Source organism: Stegodyphus dumicola, chromosome X1 (genome assembly GCF_044657685.1).
Source record: "Stegodyphus dumicola isolate Sdum_Otavi_A_Nest chromosome X1, ASM4465768v1".
Classification (NCBI taxonomy): domain Eukaryota; kingdom Metazoa; phylum Arthropoda; class Arachnida; order Araneae; family Eresidae; genus Stegodyphus; species Stegodyphus dumicola.
In genome coordinates, this window is record NC_140780.1 from 16,997,176 (window position 1) to 17,024,921 (window position 27,746).

At 33.9% G+C, this 27,746-nt stretch overlaps 1 protein-coding gene across 1 annotated transcript in view; it reads right to left on the bottom strand.

Moving 5' to 3' along the window:
• The window catches only part of LOC118183391 (uncharacterized), a 72,675-nt gene that overhangs the window by 11,751 nt on the left and 33,178 nt on the right, over positions 1-27,746 (bottom strand). Inside the window, exons 5-9 of the mRNA XM_035352905.2 lie at positions 21,920-21,998; positions 21,750-21,835; positions 21,617-21,670; positions 17,221-17,328; positions 5,933-6,044 (exon numbers count right to left, since the gene is read on the bottom strand). Coding sequence (XP_035208796.1) covers positions 5,933-6,044; positions 17,221-17,328; positions 21,617-21,670; positions 21,750-21,835; positions 21,920-21,998 — 439 coding nt within the window. The remainder of the gene's footprint in view (positions 1-5,932; positions 6,045-17,220; positions 17,329-21,616; positions 21,671-21,749; positions 21,836-21,919; positions 21,999-27,746) is intronic.

A 27,746-nucleotide genomic window follows, 5' to 3' on the forward strand; every position in this document is an offset into this window, starting at 1 on the left:
TGCAAACAGGCAGAAAAGTGATGTCTAGACCAACGTTTTGACTAATGCATACCATCTAAACAAAAATTTAAAACCTTTAGTACCACCACCACTCTTGAACAAAGCTCAGATTGCATAAATTTTTGAGTGATAGAGAAAAAACTCAATCAGGATGTTGGGGTTTTAATTGTTGAATTTAATAGTTAAAAATACTTTGCTTTTCTGCATACAACCTATTTTTCTCTTGCATACTACAGGTTGAGAACCCCTGGTCGGTCAGACAATGGAATGTGCACAGCAGGATAGCGGGTGTACAGTCAGTCCTCATTGATGCAAAGATGTGGTTATAGTTTTTTGGGAGATTCAGTTCCCAGTAGCAGCAAGAAACTGATTTCCTGCCTCAGTAGATGTGCTGCTCCAGTTCTTTGTTGTCAACAGTACTACATACCTGTCTTCGGCAGGTATCTCAATGTGAACATTTCATCCCCTGTGATATTTGTTGCAAATTCCGTTTATTTGAAATGATTTCCACAGCCTTGAGACACTATGGCTGACAAAAAAATTCCCTAGCAACATCTCTTATTTTTTATCCTTCTTCAATCTTGCCAATAATACTGGCACATGTAAAATCATTTAACTGCTGTTGAAAAGTAATACTGAAAATCGGAAGTTCATCAATTTATCTTTTCCCATTAAATTTTGCTTTTGAACAATGGTCAAATATATCTCAAATCCTTTATATTGCTTATCAGAGCTAACACGGGACAAACAACTTTCACAATGCAAAATTTGCACATGCACAACACATCTTAACTATATCCTACACTTATGCTAATTTCCACATTTTCCTGCCTTCCATTTTGTGGTTGAGATCACTGTTATCGTCATCTGTCCTTAACAATTGCCCACCAATGTACGTATACTGTCTGAAAAGTTTCCGACCTAATAAAGAAAAGATATTTTTTTTCTCCAAAATTACCTTTTTTTTTTTTGACACAGTCTCCTTGTAAGTCCATAAATGTTTTCCAGTGATGCTTCCATCCTTTTAACACACCCAAATAATATGTGGAATCTTTCTATGTAAAATCTCCTAATTTGATGAAAATTTTTGTCCTCCAAGTGCTTCTTTTAGCACTGAGAACAAAAAAAAAAAAAAAAAAAGTCACTTGGTGCTCGGTTTGGTGAATATGGCATTTCAAATCGTGATTCATGGACTTTCGTCATTGCAACCACTGAGGTGTGAGATGGAGCATTGGCTTGGTGAAACAAAATTTTTTCTTTTGCAGATGTGGCCATTTTTCCGCAATTTCTGCCTTCAGCTTGTTAAGTAACGCTACACAGTATGCTGCAGTAATGGTTTTCCCTTTTCAAGATAATCTCATGGCTGTCCCAGAAAACTGTTGCTATTACTTTCCGAGCAGACGGAACAGTTTTTGCCATTTTGGGAGCCAATTCTTCATTTGCAGTCCACTGTTTTAACTGTGTTTTCATTTCTGGGCTGAAATGATGAATCCAGGTTTCATGTACAGTGATTTATAGTCAAAAACATTCCAATTTATTGCGCCAACAGAAGGTGCAAATGTTCATTAGGACACATTTTCGGTCCAGAGTGAGTAAAAGCGGTACCCAACGTGCAAGCTTGCGCATATCCAAATCTTGGTTCAATATGAGGCAAAACAGTCTTTGAACTTGTTAATAGCCTCAGCTATCTCTCTAACCGCGATTTGATTGTTGTCAGCACCATCTGGTGAATTTTCGCCAGCGGTTGCAGTTTTGGGCGCCTAAACATTCATCGTCATCCAAGCTGAAACGGCCACGTGAAAATTCAGCTGCCCAAAGTTCACAGTAGTAAATGATGGTGCAGAGTCCCCATACACTGTGTCCAACTCCTCTTTAATCTGAGTAGGTATATTACCTTCAAAAACATGTATCTAATGACAGCATGATACATGATTTTTTTCCCATTTTTACAAAAACGGCCACATCAACTCACAAACATAATTGTCAAACAAAAAATTCACATTCAAAATAGCCGAAATTTTGATTGGTAGTTATCAAGTGATGCCCAGCCACAACTTCTACCACATTTGCAAAGTGCAATTTCCTTCGTGGCATTTGCCCCCCACCCCGAAATAAGTTCCTCCCCCAGAATTATGGAATACTGCCAAACATTCAGGAATGTAATAATGGTCATATGATGACATTATACACCTATGTTATGAAAGCACAATACTAAACTGTACAGACAAACACTGTGGATATAATTTAGATTTGGATTTTTTGAATAATTGCAAAGCATACTGAAGTATCTACTTTCATGAGAAGATAGGAAACTGGTTTTAAGGTAGTTGGATCCACTTTCCAAAAGCCATGTTCCCTCCCTGCTAGTGCAAGGCATTAATACCAATGAAATTTTTCCAAAACAATTGTGTATGGCAGGCAGTTTGAAATGGCTATTTTACAGAAGTTCACAATTTCAAAATAGGGGGAACGAAAGAAAGAGAAAGACTGTGTAGATAGTTGTAAGAATGAAATGAAGAAATTAATTTAAAACTGGATTCCATTTATAATGGACCTACAATTTACTTACTACTGGTGAAAGGAATACCAGTGACATATCAAGAAATGTTACACAGGATGTTAAAACTACCCCATATTTTGAAATGTTTGAATTATCGAAATAGAAGAATGGGGGAAATGTGGATATATGCCCATTATTGAAAGAATAATAAACTTAAGTACATAAACATATAATTCTCACTTATTTTATTTTAATGACATCTCACTATATTATTCAAAACCCTTTCTTATAATTAACACTAGAACTACATACATATGCAAAATTAACAGAATTTGCCAATTACATCTATTTTTGTGAAATGTACTGAACCAAAGGTACTAATTACGCGGCTAAAGAATTATGCAAATATCCAGAGTCAAAAATATCCCTACACATGCATATCTGTGAAGGTATGATTATGGAGCGTACATAAGCCCTGACGAGTTTCTGATGATTTGTGGCACATACTCCTTCACCGCATTTGTTGCGTTTTTCCAAAGGGTTAAATTTTGGAAGTACTGAAACAAACTGAGTTGCCATGAGTATATGGATGATTGAAAAGCAGGAAGAATTGTTGGCAGATTGGGGGCATGCCAACCACAAGTGCCAGTGGATACAGATGGTAATGTAACGCCCAATGTCATCTGCAATTTGTGGAAACTATTTCAGGACACTGACTCCATATTTGAAAGTCCTGCAGATGGTTGACCAAGATCCACAACAAAACAGGATTGTTATGTAGCATGTTTTTTAAATAATGACCATTTTATTGTATACACTAACAGGTGGTGTGTGCACTGCAGTGAGTGCTCGCGTTGTGTTCCAGGATCCCTTGAAAACAACTGTGCTCAGTAGCAGCTGCATAGGTAACCTATATGGTCTGTTCTGTGTCTTTAAAATGTTCAAAGAAAATCAAATCGCCTGTCCCATGTGAGATACAGTTAGTGATTTTTTTTTTTTTTTTTTTTTTTTTTTTTTGTCGGCAAGAAACCTGTATGCTGCAGACAATCACTTGCAGATTTATGAAGTTTACGGAACTACTGCCATGAGTGGATGCAAAGTGTGCAAGTGGGTCAGAGACTTCAACGCTGGTTGCGACAATGTCCATGATGGGCCCTACTCCAGTCGTCCATCTGTGATATCTGTGACATACAATATGGTGGCTTCAGACGAAGCGAAAATTCTTGAGAACAGATGCCTTACCATAGACACTCTTTTAAATGAATTTCCTGATGCGTCTAGGTCAGTGCTGCACAAGATTATTTCTGAAAAGTTAAGCTTTAAGAAACCATGCTCCTGTTCGGTCTCTAAACTACTAACGAAGGACCATGAAAACATAAGATTTGAGTGTTCACTGCATTTTTTTTTACTTGTTATAATGAAGAAGATTGTTGTTATAGGCCATGTTGAGTCGGATCATAACAGGAGACGAAACATGGGTTTCACATGTGACGGCTGAATGGAAGCAACAGAACATGGAATGGAGACACACATACTCCTGTAAGGATCAAGGCCAAACAGACAGTCCCAAGATTCCCCAGTCATGGCGTCTGTGTTTTGGAATAGACATGGTGTTTTGCTAGATCACCTTCATGCAACACAAAACCACAAATGTGGTAACCAACAGCCAAACCCAGCGAAAGCTACACAGAGCGATTCAAAGCAAAAGATGTGACATGCTGACAGATAGAAATTTGCTACTTCATGACAATGTAAGGATGGCCTCACACCACAGTTCAGACCCGAGCTTTATTGGACTCTTTTTGCTGGGTAGTTTCGGACCCCCTACAGCCCAAACCTTAAGCCAAGAGATTTTTATTTTTTCTGCAATCTCAAGCATCATTCACTACAACAATGATGAAGTCGTGAAACCGGCTGTGATCTTTTTATCAGAACAGGCAGCAACTTTCTATTAAGAGGGTATTCAAAATCTAGTTCTAAGGTATCATAAGCGTTTAAGTATATTGAAAAATAGAGAAACGTATGTAGAATCCAAAAATAATTTTGAGTTTTGAAAATTTTCTTTCATTTGGTTTTTATTTTTAAACGGTCCTTAAAAAACACCCCATGCATTTAGGACTCTCAGTGGAGCGACACAGGAGTGCTACAACTTCACAGTTCTCATGTGAGCTGTATACTGTCACTCGAACCCAGGTTTCACGTTCTATTGTTGCTCGAAGAATTCATGAGAACTGCATGGCAGAAGACCTGCTTTTTGCACTGCAGGACACAACAGAACTCATTTAGAATGGCACAGACAGAATGAGGCTTGGATCAGACTTCAGTTGAGCACCATGATTTTTACAGTTGAGTCAAAATTCAGCCTGGACACTGAATCTCAGTTTACATAACTCAGTATCAACCCTCCCTTATCAGGGAAAAGGATCATTATGATGGTGGAGGTGGAATGGTTTGGACAGGGATTATATTGGATGGCCACATACTCCTGCATGTATCTGGCATACTTCCTGACTACTATAAGGTAAAGAAATGAGACTTTAGAATCTTATGTCCGACTTTTCAGGAGCACAGTCAGGCCTGAATCCCTGTTAATCGATGACAACAATTGTCCACATAGGGTTCAGCTAGTCGATGATTACGCGGACAGTAAAGACATCCACCACATGGATTGGCCAGCCAGATCTGCTGACTTTAATCTTAAAGAACATGTCAGGGATGCTCTTGGGATGCAGTTTTATCTCACAATCCATCTCCAAGAACTATCCTGGAGTTGAAAATGATCTTGGAGGAGTGGGATTGACTGCCACAGGGACTCCTCAAGTGATTTCTGTTCAGTTTGAGCTTTACTGATAATCATGCATATACAAAATGATTTTTGAATGGTAGATGTCTTTCTCTTATAAATGTATATCCACATCAAATTTTAGGAGCTTCACTGCTGTTGATGATAATAAAACATAAAATAATTCTAAAATACACTAATTTTAACACTTTTGAATAAAATATTCGAGTCGCATCAGTAAAGCTTATGTATATATTTCTAAGAAATGGAATTAATGGATTTTTACATAACAATATCATTCAGTTTGCACTACTCAGTTGCTGACTCTCTGAATTATCATGAATAATAATCAAGCTCTGAATACTTCTGAAGACTGGGAAATAAAAATTAATAAATACATTTTAAATTTAAGAGATTTACAATTTTATGGTTTAAATTCATGAGAGTATGTTACTCTTTTTTACAAATATCAATTACGAAAATAAAAAAAAATACTGCAGACTTATTTAAATTATATGGTCAAAAGATTACTGTAATTCTTAGACAAGCTACTCAGTTTACAAATAAATGAACAAAGTTTAATTTTTATAATCATTACTTAGAGCTGTGTGGAGGGAAAAATTAAAAATCATACGCAATAAAATACTTACTAGAAAAACCATCTGCTGCTCCAGTTCCATAGGTTTCAGGAGTAGGAGCTATGGAATTAGCACTGTGGCCAACTTCAAAACAATGCAGATACCGCCCATCTAAGGTAGTTACCTGTAAAAATGTATATATAAAACAAAATACAGTCAGAGTTACTAGGCACAGCTTTCACATAAATAAACTTTCATTTACAGATAAAAAAAAATCAGTATCTTGATATGTCATATCATCTATCTAAACAACTCAATCACTGCTAGAAACTGTAACTGAAATTAAAAAAGAAAACAAATTTTAACTCAGCAGCAATGAAGCATGTATGTAATTAAATAGTACCGCATGTGAAATGCGGTAATAATATAAGTCCTCGCAATTCTGAAACAACTTTCATTTAAAAAAAATTAATCTTAAAAGTTTAGACACATCTGCTTTACGCAAATATGCAGTTAAGTAAATAGGTTGGCCAACACTACAAATTACATCAGCAGCAAAGTGTTAAGTATTTTTTTCACTGCCAGGATAAAGCTGCCCAGCTGTTTATATGCAAATTGATAGGTAGGGTGATTAAGTTGAAATTAGAATGAAGGTTTACTGCTGAAACTGTCATGTCTGCAAAAATAAAAATGCATCATTTATCATGCGACTGATATGTTGGTGAAAAATATAAAGCAAATTCACATTATAGAAGGGTAAACACAGCAAGAGTGATGACAAACAGATGAATTGCGAGATCCACGTCAACCCCAAAAAATGTTTCATAGAGGCACACTTCTGGTAAGTACATGACCCCCTAACACAGATTTTTTTTTTCCTTTAACGTATTATAAATAAAAAATAAAGAATGAACTGAGGAAAAACTCACCCTAACTAAAATATCACAACAATGACATGCATGGCTTAATTATTAATAGGATTTATTTTATATGAACATACTTAAATAAAATTAGCAGGTGAAAATCTAAAAAGCATTCATATTATTGTTTTGAATACAAAATTAGATTATTTCAAATTAAATCAAAACAACTGTTTTCAAGTTTCATATGCCATGTACAATAAAATATATGCACTTTGATGTTTCAGATTACAATACCATTAATGCAAATTATTAGTACTAACATAGTTTTTTTCATTAGGAATTCTTTGCATATGATTCTCTGGTACAAATCACATGTTATTTTGTTTTTACCTCTCCATATATGATCGAACACACATTTTGCTTATTTTGGCATGCATTCTTTCCAATTCAGCTTTATTCAAAAACACACCCCAATGGCTATCATAATAAAATGTTTCGAAGCCTATTAAAAATGAATGCTACGGGTCTTTCTTATGATGAATCTGTCATGATGTTATCAAACTGTATTCTTCAGCATTATTTTCTGGTGATAGAAATGCAATAACATACTTTTCTCTATTTAAAAATGAACTCAAATAAGTTTCTATTAGTCTGAGGTCAAAAAGACTCATTTCCCTGCAGCTACTGACAATAAGATTGAGAGGGTGGAAAAATGTACAGCCACATATATGTCAAGATAAATATCTTGCAAAGAGGAAATATGAACATAGGAAGAAAGTTCTTTTGGTACTTTTAAGCACTTCAGAAATGAGATCCTGTAAAGTACACAATTCTATGACCATCTCTTCAATATTAATGTGCGACTGATGGCTGTTTACTGTACTCTCAGTTACTGTTGTCAGCATTAAAGTAAATTACATTTTTTTGGGGGGGGGCTAATGAGCCCCTAACTTTCCCAGGTCATAAAGAAATGGTCAGTATATGTTCCAAACTATTTGAACTGCTCAAATTGTAGCTTCACTGAAGTAAGCATTTGATATATAACAGGGTTAAATATAGATTTTCAAAGTGCTTCTGTGAACCCATGGGAGCTTTTCTGGCATTTTCCTAATCGAACATTCTTTTCTTTTGTTTAATTCTAAGGTTTAGAAGAAGAGGGAAAAAAAAAAAAAAAAAGGTTCAACATCTATCTTTTCTGTTCATTCCTGGACCTCAAGCATAGTAATGCTTTTGAATCCACTACCTTTTCTAATAATTAGTGAAGAACTCTTCCAAAATTTTTAAAAGTTGGATTGACTCTTTGAGATGACAAATGTGAGTGCTCGGATAGATTTATTTACATTTAGAAAAGAATATACCAAATAACCAGTGAAGTATGAAGCACATAATCTGATATTTGAAATGAAGAGCCTCACATTGTTCGAAATCATTTTTAGACTTGTATTCTTAAAACACATTCATGTCTAAAATAAGTCTCAGAGGAAGACAATTGAACAAACAGATATACAAGGGCAATACCCAAAATAATGACTCCTATATTTTTCGATATACAAACAACCATTTATTTTCTATAATACTTAAATCAATTTGAAGCTTGAAAACTGCCTTATTTTTCTACATAATCGTAATTGCGGTCAATGAACTTTTTGTTGATGCTGTGGCAGTTTTACAATGCTCATGTCACACCAGCTCACAACCATGTCCTTCAGGATGCACTGAACTTCACTTTCACTTCGGTGTCGGGTGCTATGTCCGGACTATATGGTAGATCAATGATGCTGTTCCAACCAAAGTTTACAAGATAGTGACAGTTTGAGGGGCAGCATGTGGGTGAGTGCTGTTGTGGAGAATGGTTATGCCTTTGATCAATGTTCCTCTTTACCAGTTCTGAATTGCCCTTTTGAGATTCTTCAGTGTTCCACAGTAGCTGTCAGCGTTTATTATGTGCCCAGTAGGTTGACAGTCAATAAACAAATCCCCCTATAGTCCCCAAACACAGTTGACATGAATTTACCAGCAGACTGTTTGTTTGAACTTTTGTGGCTTGGGCAAAGAGAGATGGCACTACTTGCATCACTGTATTTTGGTCAGTTGTGAAGTGGAATGTCGAGGTTTACTGTAACCTATGACAATCAAGTCCAAGAAGTTGCCCTTTACATCTGCATTGCAATGAAGAAATTCATGGGAAGAATCAACTTACTGCCAATGGTGGACTTCTGTCAGGATACAAAGTACCGATCTTGCTGTCCCAATAAAATATTTCAAAATTCTAATGGAAATGTTACAGTATCTTCTGATACTGCAACTTTTCCATTCAAATCCTGTGGATGGTGCTTTGGAAAACTGCAGGAACCAACATGCAGAGAGCATCCACACTCATCCTCCAATCTTAAAGCATGTTTTCCTTAACCTTCATGATTTTCTCATCAAAAATCGATGATCTACTACTCCTTTCTTGATCGTGAATTTTGGTATGACTGGCTGTAAATTCCCTACACCATTTGCAAACATTTCTTACATCCATGCATGATCATGCACACACTTCCATAAATCGCTGATGAATTTCAACTGGATGAAACCCTTTACATTTAAAAAGGGTACAACTGTGTGATCTTTGCACTTGGCAGTAGTGTTCAATTGGAGCTCTATCTTGAATGGCTGCAAAGCCGTGACTAAGAATCCCAATGATGAGCATGCATCCTTATTTGGGAGTGCACGAAGAGCCACTCACAACAGTAAGGGCAATAAATGTACTTGAAGTGTCATTACTGCCCCAAACAATAGGAGACCTTATTTTTTGGGATTGCCCACATAATGGAATATAAAACCATGAGTAAATAAATAAAGAAAGGCAAATGAAATGAAAGTAATTAAATTAATGATAACAAGGGAAGTCATACCAAAGATACAAGAAAACTGTATGCATAAAATTTTGAACATTATGATACAATGAAGCTGTTCCCTTATTTTGGCTTATAATTCATTTAAAGGCATTATGACTCAAATAGAATAAGTCTGCAAACACTCCTCTTACTGAAGAGATAAAGAATTGGAGAACATGTAAAACTCAAAATTTGTTCCTCCTGTGCTCAAGTTTATTTATATATTTTGTTCTACATGAAAGTGAAGCATGCATTAAGTAGCCTGAATGAATGTCCCTTTTATTAACTAATAAAATGATATTTTAGTAGCATAATTTTCTACTTATTTTGGGATAAATTTGCAAAACACAGAATCAAAGCTCATCTTGAATCAGTTCAGGTGTGGTGCTCCTGAGATTATCATCTCAGTTTAAATACAGAAAGAGTATTAGAACCAGACTCTGGTAGGCAATGACTGAATTTAAGCCCTGATTCTGAAAGATCAGTGACAATCTAGTGAACATTGAGTATTAGAATATACATATTTTCATGGGTTCAAATCAAGCTTCCCATCTTGTGATGGAGAAAGCAGCTAAGAAGCAAGACCTTCAGCTCAACTTCCTTACTGAGAAAAGACTACAGATACACTGGATGATCATAAACAGAGATACTGTGTTGACGTATCAGCATAACTCAGTCTCAAATTTAAGGAGTGACATCCTTACAGAACATGTAATGTTTCATTATTCAAACTCAATCTACCATTGAAGACCTACTACAGTCAAAAGTCTTTAATCCGGACTGGTCAGGCGATTCCGGATTATAGATCATCAATTTAAATCTGGTAAGATGGCATGCAGAAATTATAAAATTAAAAATATGAAACCATAATTTATGAAATAAAGAGCATCAAAATTTACAAAAAAAAAAAAAAAAAAAAAAAGCTTTATATTTACTTGTTTACTTTATTAAACATCTCTTTCAACGAGCGCATGCGTAAGGCATACATTACACATAGTCAAAATTAGAAAATTGCAACCAGAAAACAATTTGATGTGTATTCGTCATATTTATAATGACGAGGAATTTGATTTAAATCATATCAGAGTACATCGAGATGAAATACTACATTTAGTAAGGAATTATAAGGCGAATAAAATAAAAACATCTGCCCTGAAGATAAGGATAGTGCTGACAGATCAACTTCCAGTTCATTGCGCACCGCGTCATCTCTCCCCCCCCCCCGCAGAGCAGCGTCAAATTTATAAACATATTTCGGAATGATTAGAGAATCAAAGGATATGAATTTATCCATTTTTTGCAGCAATTCCACTTTTTGTTTGATGGACATCGAAAAATGCTTTCGCTCTGTAGATGCTTTGGCAGCTCCAGAATCGGAAATTCTTTTTGACATAATCGAAAGTTCAAGCTTACTTTTATAAAATTGCTCTAACAGTCTGCAAAAAATAATAAACCGGATCCAATTCGAAGATTAAGGAACAACGCAATCTGCAATATTAACTGAAATAGATAATTAGATCATTTTAGCTTAGCTTATACCGTCCGTTATACATTAAACGTGCATGCGTAAACATATTATGCGCATGCCTAGACGCATATGCGCATGCGTAAAGGTATTATGCGCATGCGTTGAAGCATGCGCAGAAAGTTTGTAGCTTTGAGGTCTGGATTATAGATCATTCCGGATTATGGATGTCCGGATTAAATGCTTTTGACTGTATATAATTCTGAATATGAGCCGATCCATGTGTAAGCTGAGAGTGCATTTTTCCTTCAGAAATTCATCCCACATTCAGAATTCATATATAGGCTGAATTTAAAATTCTTGTATACGACCTGTGACATCTCTGTTAGTCTTATTTCCTGTGCCACTTTAATTTTGTCTGAAAGATGAACAGGAATTGAAATTCTTATATGGCAAATTTCAAATTACTCATGATAACATTTGCTGAAAATTGTAATGAAGCGTAGCTGCTTGGCACTTCTCAGTAAATGAAAAACAACTTCCAGAGTGGACAAAGCCAGGTGTAAATTTTGTCAACATTTAATTTTGGTGATGATCGAACAAACCAGCAATACTAACAATTTCGAAAACAACTCATTTTTGTAAAAGAAATATTTAGTTTCATTTAAAATTATTTTTTTTTATAAACTTTAGAAATATAAACTAAAGAAATGAAAAAAAGTGTGATGTTTAGTGATTTTATCACTTGCACATGTTCAACAGAAAAAGGCCCATGTTTTTTTGCGAAAACAGAAAACCCATATACAAGCCGATCCGTTATTTAGTTCTAGAAAAAGTTCCAAAAATTCTTGCCTTATATACACGGAAATATACATTACATGTTTATCTTTCATACTGGCACCAATATCATAAATCTGACCTGTAGAGTTTTCATGAAGATTATTCTAGTTTGAAATTTCCAACAACAGTGATGTTATCCTTAGCAAGTAAAATCTGGGGTTTCCAGAAACCCCATGAAAAACTCTACATGTGTAAGAGCTTTTCCACTTGCTGCATTCATATCTGGCCTTCACAGACATTTATTCCTTATGACCTACATCTGATAGCAGCTGACAATGATCAAATAACAGTTTGTCATAACTACGTAGCATTTTATCTCTTCTCTAACCTATGTTCCTATTAAAATACGAATTTCATTTTGAATTTCTTTCCTAAATGGTGAGCTTGCTTCATTTGCTTTTTTTATAGCTCTTCAGATGTGCTCCTGAATTACAGGCTTAAATTGCCCAAGTAATTCAATGGTCAAGCTGAAGAAAATTTTAATTTCCTTCTCCAAATAATTTGTTGGTGGCTCCATTCAGAGCCAAGCTAGTGATTGCATGATACTGAAGAATTTTCATTAGTCTCTTTAGAACTTATTTAGACAGTTTTGATATCTAACATCTATTTCTAACTGCCACATAAGTGGATTGCATAAATCTTTTTTTGGGGTCTTCATCTCTGTGCTGGAAGCATGATACTCAGATTTGTGCTTTTTCTGGCTGCCTGCATATGATAGAACTTGAACAGTTTCATCAGTGGATACTCAATTGTCATAACATTATACCTGAGATGTTTCCTCAAGTTATTCTCACCATGACGTGCTTTCATCATCAACATTTTTATTTCCTACCATGAGATAAGTCTTCCCAACACTAAACATTCCAAATTTTTGGCTTCCACAAAATGTTTCACATTTTAAAAATGTAGTGTCAGGTAATTTTTTTAATTTCTTCTTCTATCCTATAGCCATATCTAGATGGCTTTATTTTCTTCATTTTATGATTACTCTAGCAATAGTGAGCAAAAGAGGAAGGCATTAATGATAATACAGAAATAGACAGGATCTTCACTTGAATCTGTATGTATTTTTTGTTTAAAATAAGTTGTGAAGAGATTCAAAGACAGTGTATTTAATATTTTACCATACAGCAAAATAACTGTTACAGCAGATTGATGCAAAATAAAAGTAAAGGCACAAACATAGTTTTAGACAAGAAAATAAGATTAATTAAAGTTTAGCTTGGTAAAATTATAGCGATAGAAGATAAACAATCCCCTCTTTAAAGAAAAAACATTTAAATATTCACAAGCCAACATATGTGAATGTTTTACCATGTTTTGCCCTATGCGCTAAGATGTCAACTTCTGCAGGCACAGGTGACCTTCTAATATATGTAATATGTGTTTTTTGTTTCCCTAATGTGACTGGGCTGTACAATAAGTCACTCCTTAGCACACTTATCATCAACAACTGCATTTCAGTTATTGGAGCACTGATCATTATGAGAACTGCTAAGTTAGCATCTCCCAAAAATCACTACCTCAGGCAGTTACCCTTACTGCCTATGCTTGAAGCAAGTTCTGCATGGACATTACCTTAATTCCTTAGCTGATCAACAATGTCTTGGAGAAAAAATACATTCTTACTTGCCTGTGTTCACTAATAAAGTTTTGAAACTGTTCCTTCCATCATTAAATTTTGTGATTTAAACATGGCAGTGAGGTCTGTCTGCCAGACGAAAGGGATATCTTCCAGGATGGCTTTCTATGGTAAACTGCTAATGTTCACAGCAAAAAAAAAAAAAAAAAAAAAAAAAAAAAAAAAAAAAAAAAAAAAAAAGCATGAAAATCCATCATGCAGTTAACCTGTTGGACTTCAAACCCAGGGTGAATTACCAATTTTCAGACGTTTCAACCACTCAGGCACTGGTAAGGCATGTTGTTTTGTGTTTCATACTTTCAGTAGTGTAATTTATCAAAAATATATATCACCGCTATCCTTAAAATAAAGCAAAAAAGTACTACACTGCTTTCAATTATGCTGCAGCATGAGAGACGCAATCTGACTACAGTTTATTGTCAAATGTATTTGCCCTTTAAACGTTTTCATGCCCAGAGACAATCTGAAAGCACTTTACAATGTTCATTAATACTGAAATAATTTTATTCAGCTTTAAAAATAGATTCATTAATATTGAAATAATTTTATTCAGCTTTATAAATTGCCTTCATCTATTCTTATAAAACCAGGATTACATTTTAAAAAGATAACAGAAAATGCAAGACATTTTTAGACAGAAGTTAAAAAAAATAATCAGAAAACTGAAGTAATAGGAACATTTATGTGATTGTAGAGAGAAAGAGTATGTGTGTGTTACTTGATCTCAAGGCAGAAAAAAAAATTAATTTGCAGCATCTAGAGAAACTCATGTTCAATTTTATTAACAGGTCACAGAAAACTAACTGACCAGGTATTTGTTTGAAAGCTTTAATTATAGTTGTATTATGTCACTGCAATGGCTTTGGAAGGACTGAGGAATTAGCCCTTCAAATTAGATATGGTGCTTAAGACACAATTCCTTGATGCATCAAGACAGAAAATATTAAATTGCAAACTTATTAAATAAAAAGCAAAGAGAACATAATCAAGTCTATGTTTGATGAAAATAAGCAATCAAGGATAACATTTAAATATTGAAGGGGAAAAGTTATTCTTAGGATCACTTGAAAAATGCAAGTTTTATAGCAGACAGCAAGGTAGTACACTATTAATAACTGCAGGAGAATTTAGCTTCAATGTTAGAACTCATCCTTAGTTCTTGAAAGCAAATAAAAGTTAGTTAACAAGTTCGCTGCCAATAGATCCATGACATGTAGGGTCATGCACACTGTTAAAAGCCAGCTTCTTTCACTTACTAAATGCTTAAATATGTCAGAAATATTGGTAAAGAGCAACTGGTTTTGTGCATTTGAAAATATTTTATAATTGTGGTAATAACTAAGATTTTCCCAGTACATCAAACGCCATTATTATCAGCTGCTGGCCCTTTGGAACCAAAAATTGTATTTCTGTAAAAAATTCATGATGAAGGCAACAGACAAGGGATTAAAGAAAAACGCCTTTGTTCAATAGAAGAAAATGAAAGAAAACAATTAATGAGTACAAGGATAAACCAGGCCTGTATGTAGAATGTTTTGACAAATACCATTCTTTACCTGTAATAATCCTTTACTTCTTTTTGCCCTCTAGGTGAAAGAATTTACTTATGATAAATAAAGGTTTCATTATTTAATATGCTTAATACTTCATTACTTAATATGCCAACAAAAAAAAGCTTTTACAATTTAAATTACCTTAGAAAACAATGATGTAATAGACTGCAATAGGCAGGTCCTTGCCAGAGGATATAATTATCAAATGTTATCAAAGACACAAATCCTATTACAGCCACTTTTTCGAGAAAAACATTTTACTATTAAACCCATAGATTGCACTAAAATTAATGAAAAAGTATTACTGATATAGACGGTTGTACATTATGCAAAGAAAACCTGATTGGTGACTGGGATTAATCATTTATATTTGGAGGCCCCCATTTAATATAAAAAAACACTCTACAAATATTGTTCTCATTTTGTGGGCCTCTTAATGAGTGAAGATGACGGTTTTAGTATGATAATACCTCTACACAGCATACCATTTCAATTGAAAGGTGGCTTACTAAATAATATGTGCCTGTCACATCTGGACTGGCTAACTCTAAGCTTACCCAGGAACAATCATTTCTAAATCATAACACATAACAGATAGCAGTATGATATTACTACTTTCATTTTAAGGCATAACCACCTTAACTGAAATCATTAGACTTAATCAGAATTTAGAAATATAAAATGCATTAAGCTTTGGCAACCATGTGTATAATAGTTAAATTCAATAAGCAACATCATTTTCATGAGTTATCTTTTGCTTGTTTTCTAAATTCAAAAGGTTTTTACATACATATTACAATAAATTTTGTCTTAATCTCAATTTTAAAATAAGCACTAGTGGAACTGGCCTGCAGTGCTAAGAATTACAGTACAATTTCTCTAAGAATACATTACTTTGCTGCAAAAATTTAAAAAAAAAAAAAAAAAAAAAAAAAAATGTTTTGAATCTATTCTTTAAGTGATAACCATAAATTCAATCAGAACAAAAGGAATGGAAACCCACTTGTACACAGCATTATTATCAGGAAAATTAATTGATTAATTGATTATCAGGAAAATTCCTTAGTTAAAATGCAAAGCATGCATGTAATTTAATTAAGATTTTCTTAATCTGATACACAAAATATCGCAGAATAAGTGTTATTGTACTCTGTAATTTAATGTAGTTTATATAAAACCATTTGTATTATTTAGTAAACCTTAAGAGCTATTTTGTCTAACATCTGCTCATTCTTAATCGACTGATTTTTTTCCAGCTTTGCTTGAAAATAGTGTACAGTTTGGTTTCATATATGTTTAACATCACCCAGACAATACTTTTTTTCTTTCAAATTTCTGGTAGAATCAAACTGTACTTCATAGAAATACATAAAGAGGATTTGTGATTTTTTTTTAATTAAAAAAGAATTAAACATTTCTAGGAATGGGACAATTGAATCCCTGATTTGCACAAATCTTATAAGATTTGAGATTCAAAAGCCTAACTTAAAATATTGTTAAATAATTCTTCATCACAAATTTCTTAAAAAATAAGTTTTATCCAGTGGCATTTGTTTAAAAGAAAGAATGCAACTTTTGCATTTTTATTATATCTGCAATACGAATATAACCTTATGGTGATCCTGAAAGCTGCATTCTTAATTTTCTGGAAAGAATTGGGCACTTCTTATTTAGTGTTCCTCTACTGTTAACTGTTGAAATAATCTTTCTCCTTTAAACTTGCTTTCACTTCAGAAAGACTGTGAGAAAATGTAAAAAACATGAAGCATTATTCAAATATAATTATCTTATTATTCAAATGTTTCCTATAAAATTCAATTGAGAAAATTTTCTTCAAGGGTTGTAATTACATATTTCTTTTACTAAATATCATTTATATTGTTTTGAAAAAAATGCATATATATTTATAACAGCCACATTCTTAAACTGGTTTTTCGTTAAATGTAGATTCTGCCTTGATCAGTAAATTTAAATAAGTTTTCCCCATTTTTTCTTCTTACAAGACTTTACGATTCGGATTCAGATTTGACAAAGTTTTAGGTTTCATACCATCTTTTAAAAATAACATAATTTGAACACAAATTTCTGGAAATAAAAATTTTGGATCCAGATTACCTTGCAAACGCCATCACAAGAAAGGGAAAGAATAGCACTCTGCTGGCTTCTAACAAAGGGCCAACTACTATGGACGAATGTGATATCTCTTATAACATTAGTGTGTAACTGAAAGAAAGCAAGCATGTAATTATTATTCCATTTAGCAGACATCAGAATGCATAAAACCTTTTAAAATACACAGCAAAGCATAAATTTTATCTTCATGCAAAATGTAAACATTATCTGTTACTTGAAAGAGATTACAGTAGTTTTAACAATGCTTAGTAATTTAACCCTTAGCGCTCTGTTGGCTCCGCTATGAAGCGGTCCGTCATTTGTTCCGTAACTCCGTAGGCTCCACTGCGGAGCCGTCCGTCATTTGTTCCATAACTCCATTGGCTACACTGTGGATCCCAATGTTTTTAGCGTGATTAGCCTTAAGATGTTACGGAATCAGCGGCATTGGCAATTGTTATCTGTAGATAAAACATGCTCAGTCTCGCTACTGTTACAACTGAAACATTATTTCACCCATTTTATGGTCAGCAACATGAAGAAAAATAATTATTGTGACGAGAATATAGAGTCGAGTGATAGTGAAGATGTGTTTGATTTCTCATTGTTAGAAGATATTGTGGAAGACAATGTTGATTATAATTCTGACACTTCATGTAGTGGTTCCGAAATTATACTACCAAAGAGACGACGAATAGTAGTTATTGAAAGTGAAAGCGAAGTGTCGCCAGAAGACTTAGATGAATGGCGCGATGTCACAGAAGAATTAGATATTCCAGACAGAATACATTTTAGTGTATCGCAAAGGTCATTGAACCACAAATTCCTACAAATATTGTACAGCCAACACAATATTTCAAATTATTTTTCACAAACGAACTGGTAAATGAGATTATAAAAGAATCCAACAATTACGCAGAAAATGTTCTAAAGAATAAAGAAATATCTAGTAATTCTATTTGGAAAACGTGGCGTGTGGTGGAAGAGGATGAGTTTTGGGCTTTTATTGGAGTTATCATTAATATGGGTACGATAACCCCTGGCAAATATGCAGGATTATTGGTCAGTTATGGAGAATAGTCATATCCCTTTCTTTGGTAAAATATTTACATGAAAGAGATTTATGCAGATATTCTGGATGCTGCATTTAAAAACACCGGATCCTGCGAAAATGTGCCGGAGTTGCTGGTAGGCAGTGGTACAAAAACGTGCGGAGCGCTAAGGGTTGATACAATATATTGGAGTGAAATGGTACACAAAACAGATAATGCACTCCTAAAGAAAGTAAACTTTTCTCATGATTTACATTACTCTCTTCAAATTTTGATTTATCTTGGGCCAAATATGAAATATGTCATAAAACATTAAATAGAAATCACTAAAGTAACAAGTAAGCAAGAAATGTTTCAAATGCATTATCCACAAATTTCTTGCATATCGATGAATTAACGATACACCTTCTTATTACACTGTTTAAATATGTTTCTTTTTATTTAAATAATTAGCCAATTCTTCTTCAGTTACATTACACATTGCATATAAAAAAATTGATAAAGAATCCATGTCTAAAAAAATTTAGCAATTCAACTAATTTACGCAATATTAAGCAATTCAAATTAGCTATTTTATTCTCCTCCCCCCCCCAAAAAAAACACCACATACTGGTAATACAAACCAAACTCATTAAACTTTCAGTTCTGATACACATCCTTCCAAAAATCGTTCTGTCTTACTGTTCTCCCATTTCTCATAAGCTGAAGCATTATTTGAGATCATAATGATTATGGCATCACTTTTTGAAACAATCACAATTAATGCTTTCCTTAAAAAAAATTTTTTTTGCAACAAACATGGTTGCAAAAAATCCTAACTTAACACTTTTGTGTCTAACCTTAATGCTACAACAAAGAAATCACTGATAACTACTCCTATTCCTTTACTACAACCTTGCCAATGAATTCTCAAGCTTAAGCACCTATTTCAAAATACCAAACTGGTTTTTCACTCTAACAAGATTATTTCTTTTATTCAGAATCATTTGAAGAAAACATGCCCTTTTATATTCCTTAACTCTTATACAGAAATATAAAGTCTAGCATTTCAATTAAAAAATATGCTTTTTCTTTAGTCACTAATAAATGCTTTCTGAAGGGTGTTTTTTTTTTTTTTTTTTTTTTTATAATCATGTTTGTAAAGCAGCTGAAGCACAACTTGTATTCATGTATCTGTTTGTAAAGCAACTGATGCACAACTTGTATTTATGTATTTGTTTGTAAAGCAGCTGATGCACAACTTGTAATTATGTATCATTTATGTCTATGATTATTAGAAGGAAAATTACTTTATAAAATAAGATATTCAACACCAAAATTGCACAACTAGCATGAAATTTAATGCTGACTGCAGTTTCCCTCCAACTATGGACCACTTTACAAAGCATTGTTGTTACAGCTAACACTTGCAGAAGTTGTAGTACTTGGTCCAGAGATGAGTGATGGGACTAAGTACAGGTTTCTATGTTTTATACAGAAAATGCAGTACAATCTTAGCAATAAATTCCATGCTTATTTGCACTAATATTCTGAATATTTCTCTTTATCATAACTATTATGCTTCAGAATTTATTAAAATGTTTTCTTTTGAAATCTGGCCACCAGCGGCCGAGTGGTAAAGTCGCTGAACGCTGGTAGTTCGGTCCGAGGTTCGAATCCCGCGAACGGGCTGGCTGCATGGGTGTTTTCATGGTTTTCTTTCCCCATGTGTAACGTGTACACAAGCCAGTTTCCCTTAAAAAGTCCTCCACGAAGACATTCCTCCCCTTAGGCAGATAGCCCTCGAGGCTTTGCCATAATTAAATAACCTAACCTAACCTAACCTTTGAAATCTTGTAGCTTATCTTTTGTAGAAAAACGTTTCATTTGCTTATTTATTTATTTATTTATTCTTTCTTGTACAACTGAATAAATGCACCTACTGAATATTTATCCCATTTCTACTCTCTACAACTTCCCCAAATTTTGTAGTTATATTATACATACACTGATTACATCAAAACTGCCACTTTAATTAATTTTCAGTTACGCATAAGTCTCTCTTTTAATCTGATTATTTCTCTTTTCTATCCCCAAAAGAGTAACACGTTTATAATAATTCTTTTCCAAATGGGTAATTTCAAAACTATTCCCTATCATGATTCTTATATAATGCTAATCATTATATTATATAATCATTATTCTTATATAATGCATTATCTTTTATATTTTAGCATTTTTTATTCCAAAAATTTACTGTTGTTCTATGAAAAAAAGTTCTTGATGGAAATCTCAAAAGTACAGTTGAAAGAAATTAGTCCAGGGAAAGAGCAGTTTGGTTTCCAGTGAACCCACTCTTTGTTCAGTTCTTTCTGCTTTACCCCCATCTCTGCATACCACTCTTGATTCATGCCAGTTCCAATTCATCAAGGTCGCTGTCAAAGAGTGTTGAATCGTTAAAAAGAGCTGATTCACTTCAGTAAGAGAATGCTTCCGATCTGATCCCTTAAATGAGCCGTTTTGTCCATCTCTAATTTGCAGGTTGCAGAGTTCAAAGGTTTGTCATGAACTGTCTTAGAATATAAAGTAACTGATATTTGTTAGTTATTTGGTTGTTCACTGATATATTGAAAACAATCTACTAGCACCTTTAGCCAATAAAATCTGATTTTTTTATTTGTGCTGAGTATTGTTCAGAACTCATGCTCGAAATAGCATAAAACAGACTGTCATATGAACTCTGATAAGAAAGAAGATATAATTGATGATTACAATGTATTACTGCTTATTTCACCATTTTGATTATGATCATACATTCTACATTGTCTGCATGTAGATGCTGTTCTTTGGACTGAAAGAAACCCTTACACTCTCTTTCAGCCTTTTCAAAAAAGGTGAACATGTGTACCCATAATCCTTCGAAGAGAAGACATTCTATGAGTGAAAGCATAGTATTCTATTCCATTTTGGTTGGAAAGGCAAACAGAACCAACAATTCGAATTTTTGGCATCACCTACTACTGTATATAAAAGAGATAATTTAAAGAGCTTTAACAGAGGAGAAAAAGCTAAGCATATAAATATGAGCATAAAAGCTACCTTGAAAATTTTGATATTGATGATATTTCGCCATGTACAGAAAAATTATTAACAGAATTATAGCATGAGAGTTATGCTACTCATCTACCAGGTTTAGTGATTTTAAAAGTAATTAGAGCTCAATAACCCATTAAATGTTTTATAACTGTATATAAAAAGAGATTGAAAGCTTAAAATATCATTTTATGTACATTTATTAAAGTACTATAAAACAATTTCAACAAATAGAATTTGTCAGAATAATGCTAGATTTATTTGCTTTCTCTTACATCATAAACAAAATCCAAGGGAAGTGGCATCCTAAGATCAAACAATGTAAGCCCCTAGAAATAAAAAAAGTAAAAATTAATGCATAGGCAGAAAAATAATTAAAGCAATTGGATTTCTGCACAAGATACATACTTTTCCATTAACACAACTACAGACAGCCATATTAGGACAGACTGGATCTGCAGCTAATCCAGCACGATCTCTTCCATTAAAGGCACCTTTACAAAAGTTTCAAAAAGTGCAAAGTTTTAGTATTTAAGTACAGAAATAATAAGTGAATGAGGATCATTCAAAGAACTTACAGTTATCATAAGACATAACTTGCTCTCCTCTCTCCACATCTATGACAGCTAGTCTTCGAGCAGTTGTAGATGCAAGGATCTGGGAGAATTTTCATTTCGTTATAGATGATACAATGAAAAAATGAGTACACATGTTTAATTGAGAATGAAAAACTAAGCAAATATTTCAGTCCAAAAAAATATTTGAAACTGATACTAATCTTAACTTCAGAAAACAATGACTTTGCAGTAAATTACTATATTTATTATTAAATGCAAAATGGAAAATATTATACAGAATTATGACTGATGAGTTTAAACATTCCATATAAAAAGTTCTAAAAAGCAAAAGTATCAGCCTCCCATAGCAATAAGATTCACAGATGACACCAATATTATGCAGCTACTTGAAATATCATTTGCATCAATACAACATTCTTCTATCAACACAATTCAAAATTATTTGAATAGGTTAATACACCAAAATTTATTGTGCCCACTGTAATGATAAGCCAACATTCATTATAATTAACACATTTCAGATAAAAGCTTTTTAAATTCATGCATATTTGAATTAAATCTAAATATTAAAAATATACCAAGTCCATATTTAAGTTTATAAACACAAGCATGTGATAGCTAATAAAAATTGGTTTATTGTCATAAAATTTTGCACACTGATCCCAAACACTGAGTAACATATGAAAATAAACAAGAGGTAAATGTTTTGTGATATACAGTCAAAAGTCGTTAATTCGGACACCCATAATCCGGACCTCAAAGCTACAAACTTTCTGCGCATAGGCGTTTACATGCGCGTAAGACATTTACAGCTACGAATATGCATATGAGCATGCGCATAATACGTTTACACATGCACGTTTAATGTATAACGGACGGTATAAGCTAAGCTAAAATTATCTAATTCAGTTAATGTTGCAGATTGCGTTGTTCCCTAATCTTTGAATTGGATCTGGCTTATTATTTTTTTGCAGACCGTTAGAGCAATGTTATAAAAGTAAGCTTGAACTTTCGATTATGCCAAATGGAATTTCCGATATATATTTGCTAATATGTAAAGGATCTACAAAGCGAAAGTATGTTTCAAAGTCCATTAAACAGAAAGTGGAATTGCTGCAAAAAATGGATAAAGGCACATCCTTTGATTATCTAATCATTCCGAAATATGTTTATCAATTTCACGCTGCTCTGCGGGGGGAGGGAAACAACGCGGCGTGCAATGAATTGGAAGTTGATCTGTCAGCACTATCCTTATCTTTAGGGCAGATGTTTTTATTTTATTTGGCTTATAATTCCTTACTAAATGTAGTATTTCATCTCGATGTACTCCATCTTTGATATGATTTAAATCAAGTTCCTCGTCATTATAATTCGCTTCCGATAGTGAAAAAAGTGACACAGATGTTATTGAAAACGAAAAAATTTCGATTGACAAATTAGTCGGTATTCTCGACACTGCAATTATAGGACTTGAACAGCGGAACTTTGTAACTAAACAAGAAATTATGTCTGTTTAACAGAATTAAAGAGAAAGTATTATCACATGAAACGAAGCAACTTAAGCAACTTACATTGAAAGAAATGTTTAATAAAGTAAACAAATAAATATCAAGCTTTTATTTTTTGTAAATTTTGATACCCTTTAGATCATAATTGTTCTTTATTTCATAAATTATGGTTTCATATTTTTAATTTTATAATTTCTGCATGCCATCTTACCAGATTTAAGCTGATAGTCTGTAATCCGGAAAAATCGATAATCCAGAATCGCCAAAGTCCCGACGAGTCCGGATTAACGACTTTTGACTGTACTAATAAACCAAAAATGTCAAAACACGATGCCTCTATTTCCAGAATAGTCAACTAATAAGAAAATTGGCCATCTCTACACAGCTTTGCATGCCTAACAGCAGCTCCTCATGCCGTAAATGAGGTTAATCCGTGCTCGTGGAAACTAATTTCACTTCTCAAAAAGCGAGAATTTTTATACCAGAAGGATTCTAGCAGGCTCTGCCTAGACCAGTGATTTTCAACCTACCTTGTTCCATGTATCCCTTTCACCATCACTAGAAAATTATTCCCTCTCTCTCTCTTTTCCAAAACGAAAAATACATATATAATGGTAACAATTAGTTCTACACACCATCTGCATATCACCTTTACGCCTGCAGCGAGAGTGAGGTGAAAGAGGAGAATGACATACAGACAGATGTCGATCCCATGCGAAGGTGGTAACTATAGAACCGTATGATTCCAGGCAGTGGTGGTAACTGAACTGCGTATGATAGCGAGCACGAGTAGGCACCAGGCAGCTATTTAAAATATATAAAAGTTATGTAAAACCTTGTTTATATCCAATGGCACAGTTATTCAGTTTAATCTGTACTTTTTCCGTTATTTTCATTAAATGTCTGTGGTGTGGAAAATGTTTGGAAATGTTATTTACCCTAGGATATCATCTTCAACTTCCCAACCACAAATATATTTATTTAGATTATTTTTTAATGTATTTTATAAATTGAACAACATAAAGTATAGGAAATGTTGATAAATACCAAAACTTAAATAAAAGAATATTTTTGTATTCATAAACTAAAACTTAACCCTTAGCGCTCCGCACGTTTTTGTACCATTGCCTACCAGCAACTCCGGCACATTTTCGCCGCTGAATATCCAGAATATCTGCATAAATCTTTTTCTTGTAAATATTTTACCAAAAAAAGGGATGTGAATATTCTCCTTAACTGACCAATAATCCTGCATATTCACCAGGGGTTATCGTACCCATCTTAATGATAACTCCAATAAAAGCCCCAAATTCTTCCTCTTGCACCACACGCCACGTTTTCCAAATAGTCTTACTAGATATTTCTTTATTCTTTAGAACATTTTCTGCGTAATTGTTGGTTTCTTTTATAATCTCATTTACCAGTTCGTTTGTGAAAAATAATTGGAAATGTTGTGTTGGCTGTACAATATTTGTAGGAATTTGTGGTCCAATGACCTTTGGCAATACACTAAAATGTTTTCTATCCGGAATATCTAATTTTTCCGTGACATTGCGCCATTCATTTAAGTCTTCCAGCAACTCTTCGCTTTCGCTTTCACTTTCAATAACTACCATTCATTGTCCCTTTGGTAGTATAATTTCGGAACCACTACTTTGAAGTGTCAGAATTATAATCAACATTGTCTTTCACAATATCTTCTAACAATGAAAAATCAAACACATCTTCACTATCACTCAACTCTATATTCTCATCACAATAATTATTTTTCTCCATGTTGCTAACCATAAAATGGGTCAAATAATGTTTCAATTGTAACTGTAGTGAGAGTGAGCACAATTTAACTACAGATAACAATTGCCAACGCCGACAATTCCGTAACATCTTAAGCCTAATCATGCTAAAAACATTGGGCTCCGCAGCGGAGCCTGCGGAGTTACGGAACAAATGACAGACGACTCCATAGCGGATCCAACGAAGCGCTAAGGGTTAATAGCTAAATAAAAGATTGAATGCATACCCCCTGAAAATATTAAGTCCCCTCAGAAGTGCATTCGCCCCTGGCTCCTGGCTGACAGCCCATCCTAGAGCATCCTAAACATAATCTATAAGATTCACGTCCAGCTACTTTGCTCACTATATCATACAGTAAAAAGTGTTCCTCCAGAAAATCATACATCAACTGAGTTTCACTGCTCATAAGAATAATCCTATCCAAGAGCTTCCCAGAAAATCTTCACACAAGGTAAAAGAATCTCATCCTTATAATGATGTGTGGTCACAGTGCCCACATAAAACAGATGGAGTAGCATGCAGCTATCCAACATAATGCCTGCCCACACAAAAATTTACCTTCAACAGAATAGGTGAATATTATATATGATACAGGGATAATAGTGAACTCCATGCTCCCTATAAGAGCGACATACTTATTCTGTATATTGTATCTTGATTCATCACTGTAGAGGATGTATCTCTAATCTTGATGTACCCAAGAAAGATGTGCCTAGCTCCATAAAAAGACATCTCTTCAGCAATCTGCTGAAGGGAGCAATACTGCTCATGACTGTATGCAATTTTCTGAATGTTTTTTGTTTGCCTGAAAATTTATGCTCCAGATGAAGAAATGTGGTCTTAAGGAAATTCTAGAACTCATCTCTCTACCAAGGTTTGCATTTAACGTTTAGTTACCAACTGTCTGGCTTTTTGATACTGTTTTTAATATCTGATCCACATTTCTTAAAATGTCTGGAACTTTTCTTAACAAGGGTGTTTTTTATTATCTGGTCAACTCTGCTGTAGTTGAAAGAACACTTTTACTGTATAAGCCATACAAACTTGGCAATACATATTTTAAATCTGAATGCTACTTATACTGTTGTGCAGGTGGAGAAAAGCAGTACTAATACACAGAGCATCTGGTATCTTGATTCGAGACATTATAGTCACAGTGACATGATTTTGATATTTTTATATTTCAGACTAAAGTGTTAGTTGGACACTGGTTAATGGAATTTTCAGGTGTTTGCATGTTTGTATACCTATGTAAAAACTGATTATAAATAACTTGAGATTAATATAATTATATTTTATTACATCTTTTAACATTATAAAATTTATTAGACTTATGATAATTGGATATATTTGAAAGAACATCGATGGCATTTTTTTTTTACATTTTACTAACAGTTAACTTTATGAAGACTTTCTTTTATGGCTCATTTCATCACATACTTGCTCAGTCTAGATCCTTAGTACACAGCAAGCAGATTTTTATGTCGAACGGCATAACTTAAAATAAGAAGTAAAATCATAAGCAGCATGCTTTGTAAAAAAAGAGTGGCTGTTGCAACCACAGCTGCTTGCTTAGAGAGAAACCTGCTGAACAGAACACACCTGAAAGCTTGATGTAGGCACGGTAGGCAAGTCAGTTACACGCTATCTGTTTGACACAGTTAATGTCGTGAGGTTGTAATCCAGTTAGTACAGTTTAAGGTTCCAATAAGCCACTAAAGCACAGAGCTGGTAAATTGTTTATTATAAATATTTAAATATTTAAGGCACACTAGTTACAAAGAATAAGTTTTACATTAACTTTTACATTTTTGTTCTGCATCTTGTAACCATGGTAAGGATTAATGAAAGATAATAACTCACTTCAACATACAGAGGTAACTTTTAAAGGTCAGCAGTTACATGCAAATAATTAAATTTGATAGTTATATATTATTATTCATTATAGATTGACATGGCCACTATTAAATTTTATTTAATTTTTTTAAATATTTCTTAAAATTTATAGAATTTAGTGATGCACAAAGCAATAAAATTTAGAAATGGCAAAACTTTTAGAAAAACAGGCACTGGGAGCAGAATTTAGAAAGACACTAAGCAACAGAATTTAGGTGTGGTGTGGTGTATTTAATTATGGCAAAGCACACTAGGGCTATCTGCCTACAACAGAATTTAGGACCCACAGATATTGCATCAGGTGGGAAAATGCCTAGCACCAGCCCTGTGTGTGATGCACTGAGACCTATCTTTCTTTTATAAATCTTTTACTTTGTCTGTTTTCAATATCTTTAACACATTGAGTCCAGTGCCTGTTCCTGGTGACCATCAGTGAACTTTCCTTGTGGCCTAGAGAGAAACCTGGCACCTGTCCCTAGGGATGGATGGATTATTCAATTATGGCAAAGCACATGAGGGCTGTCTGCCTAAAGGGAAGGATGCTTTTGTGAAGGACTTTCTAAGGGAAACTGGTTCATATACACGTTACACTGCTCGGCCGCTGGTGAACTCCCAATCTCTAGGGACTG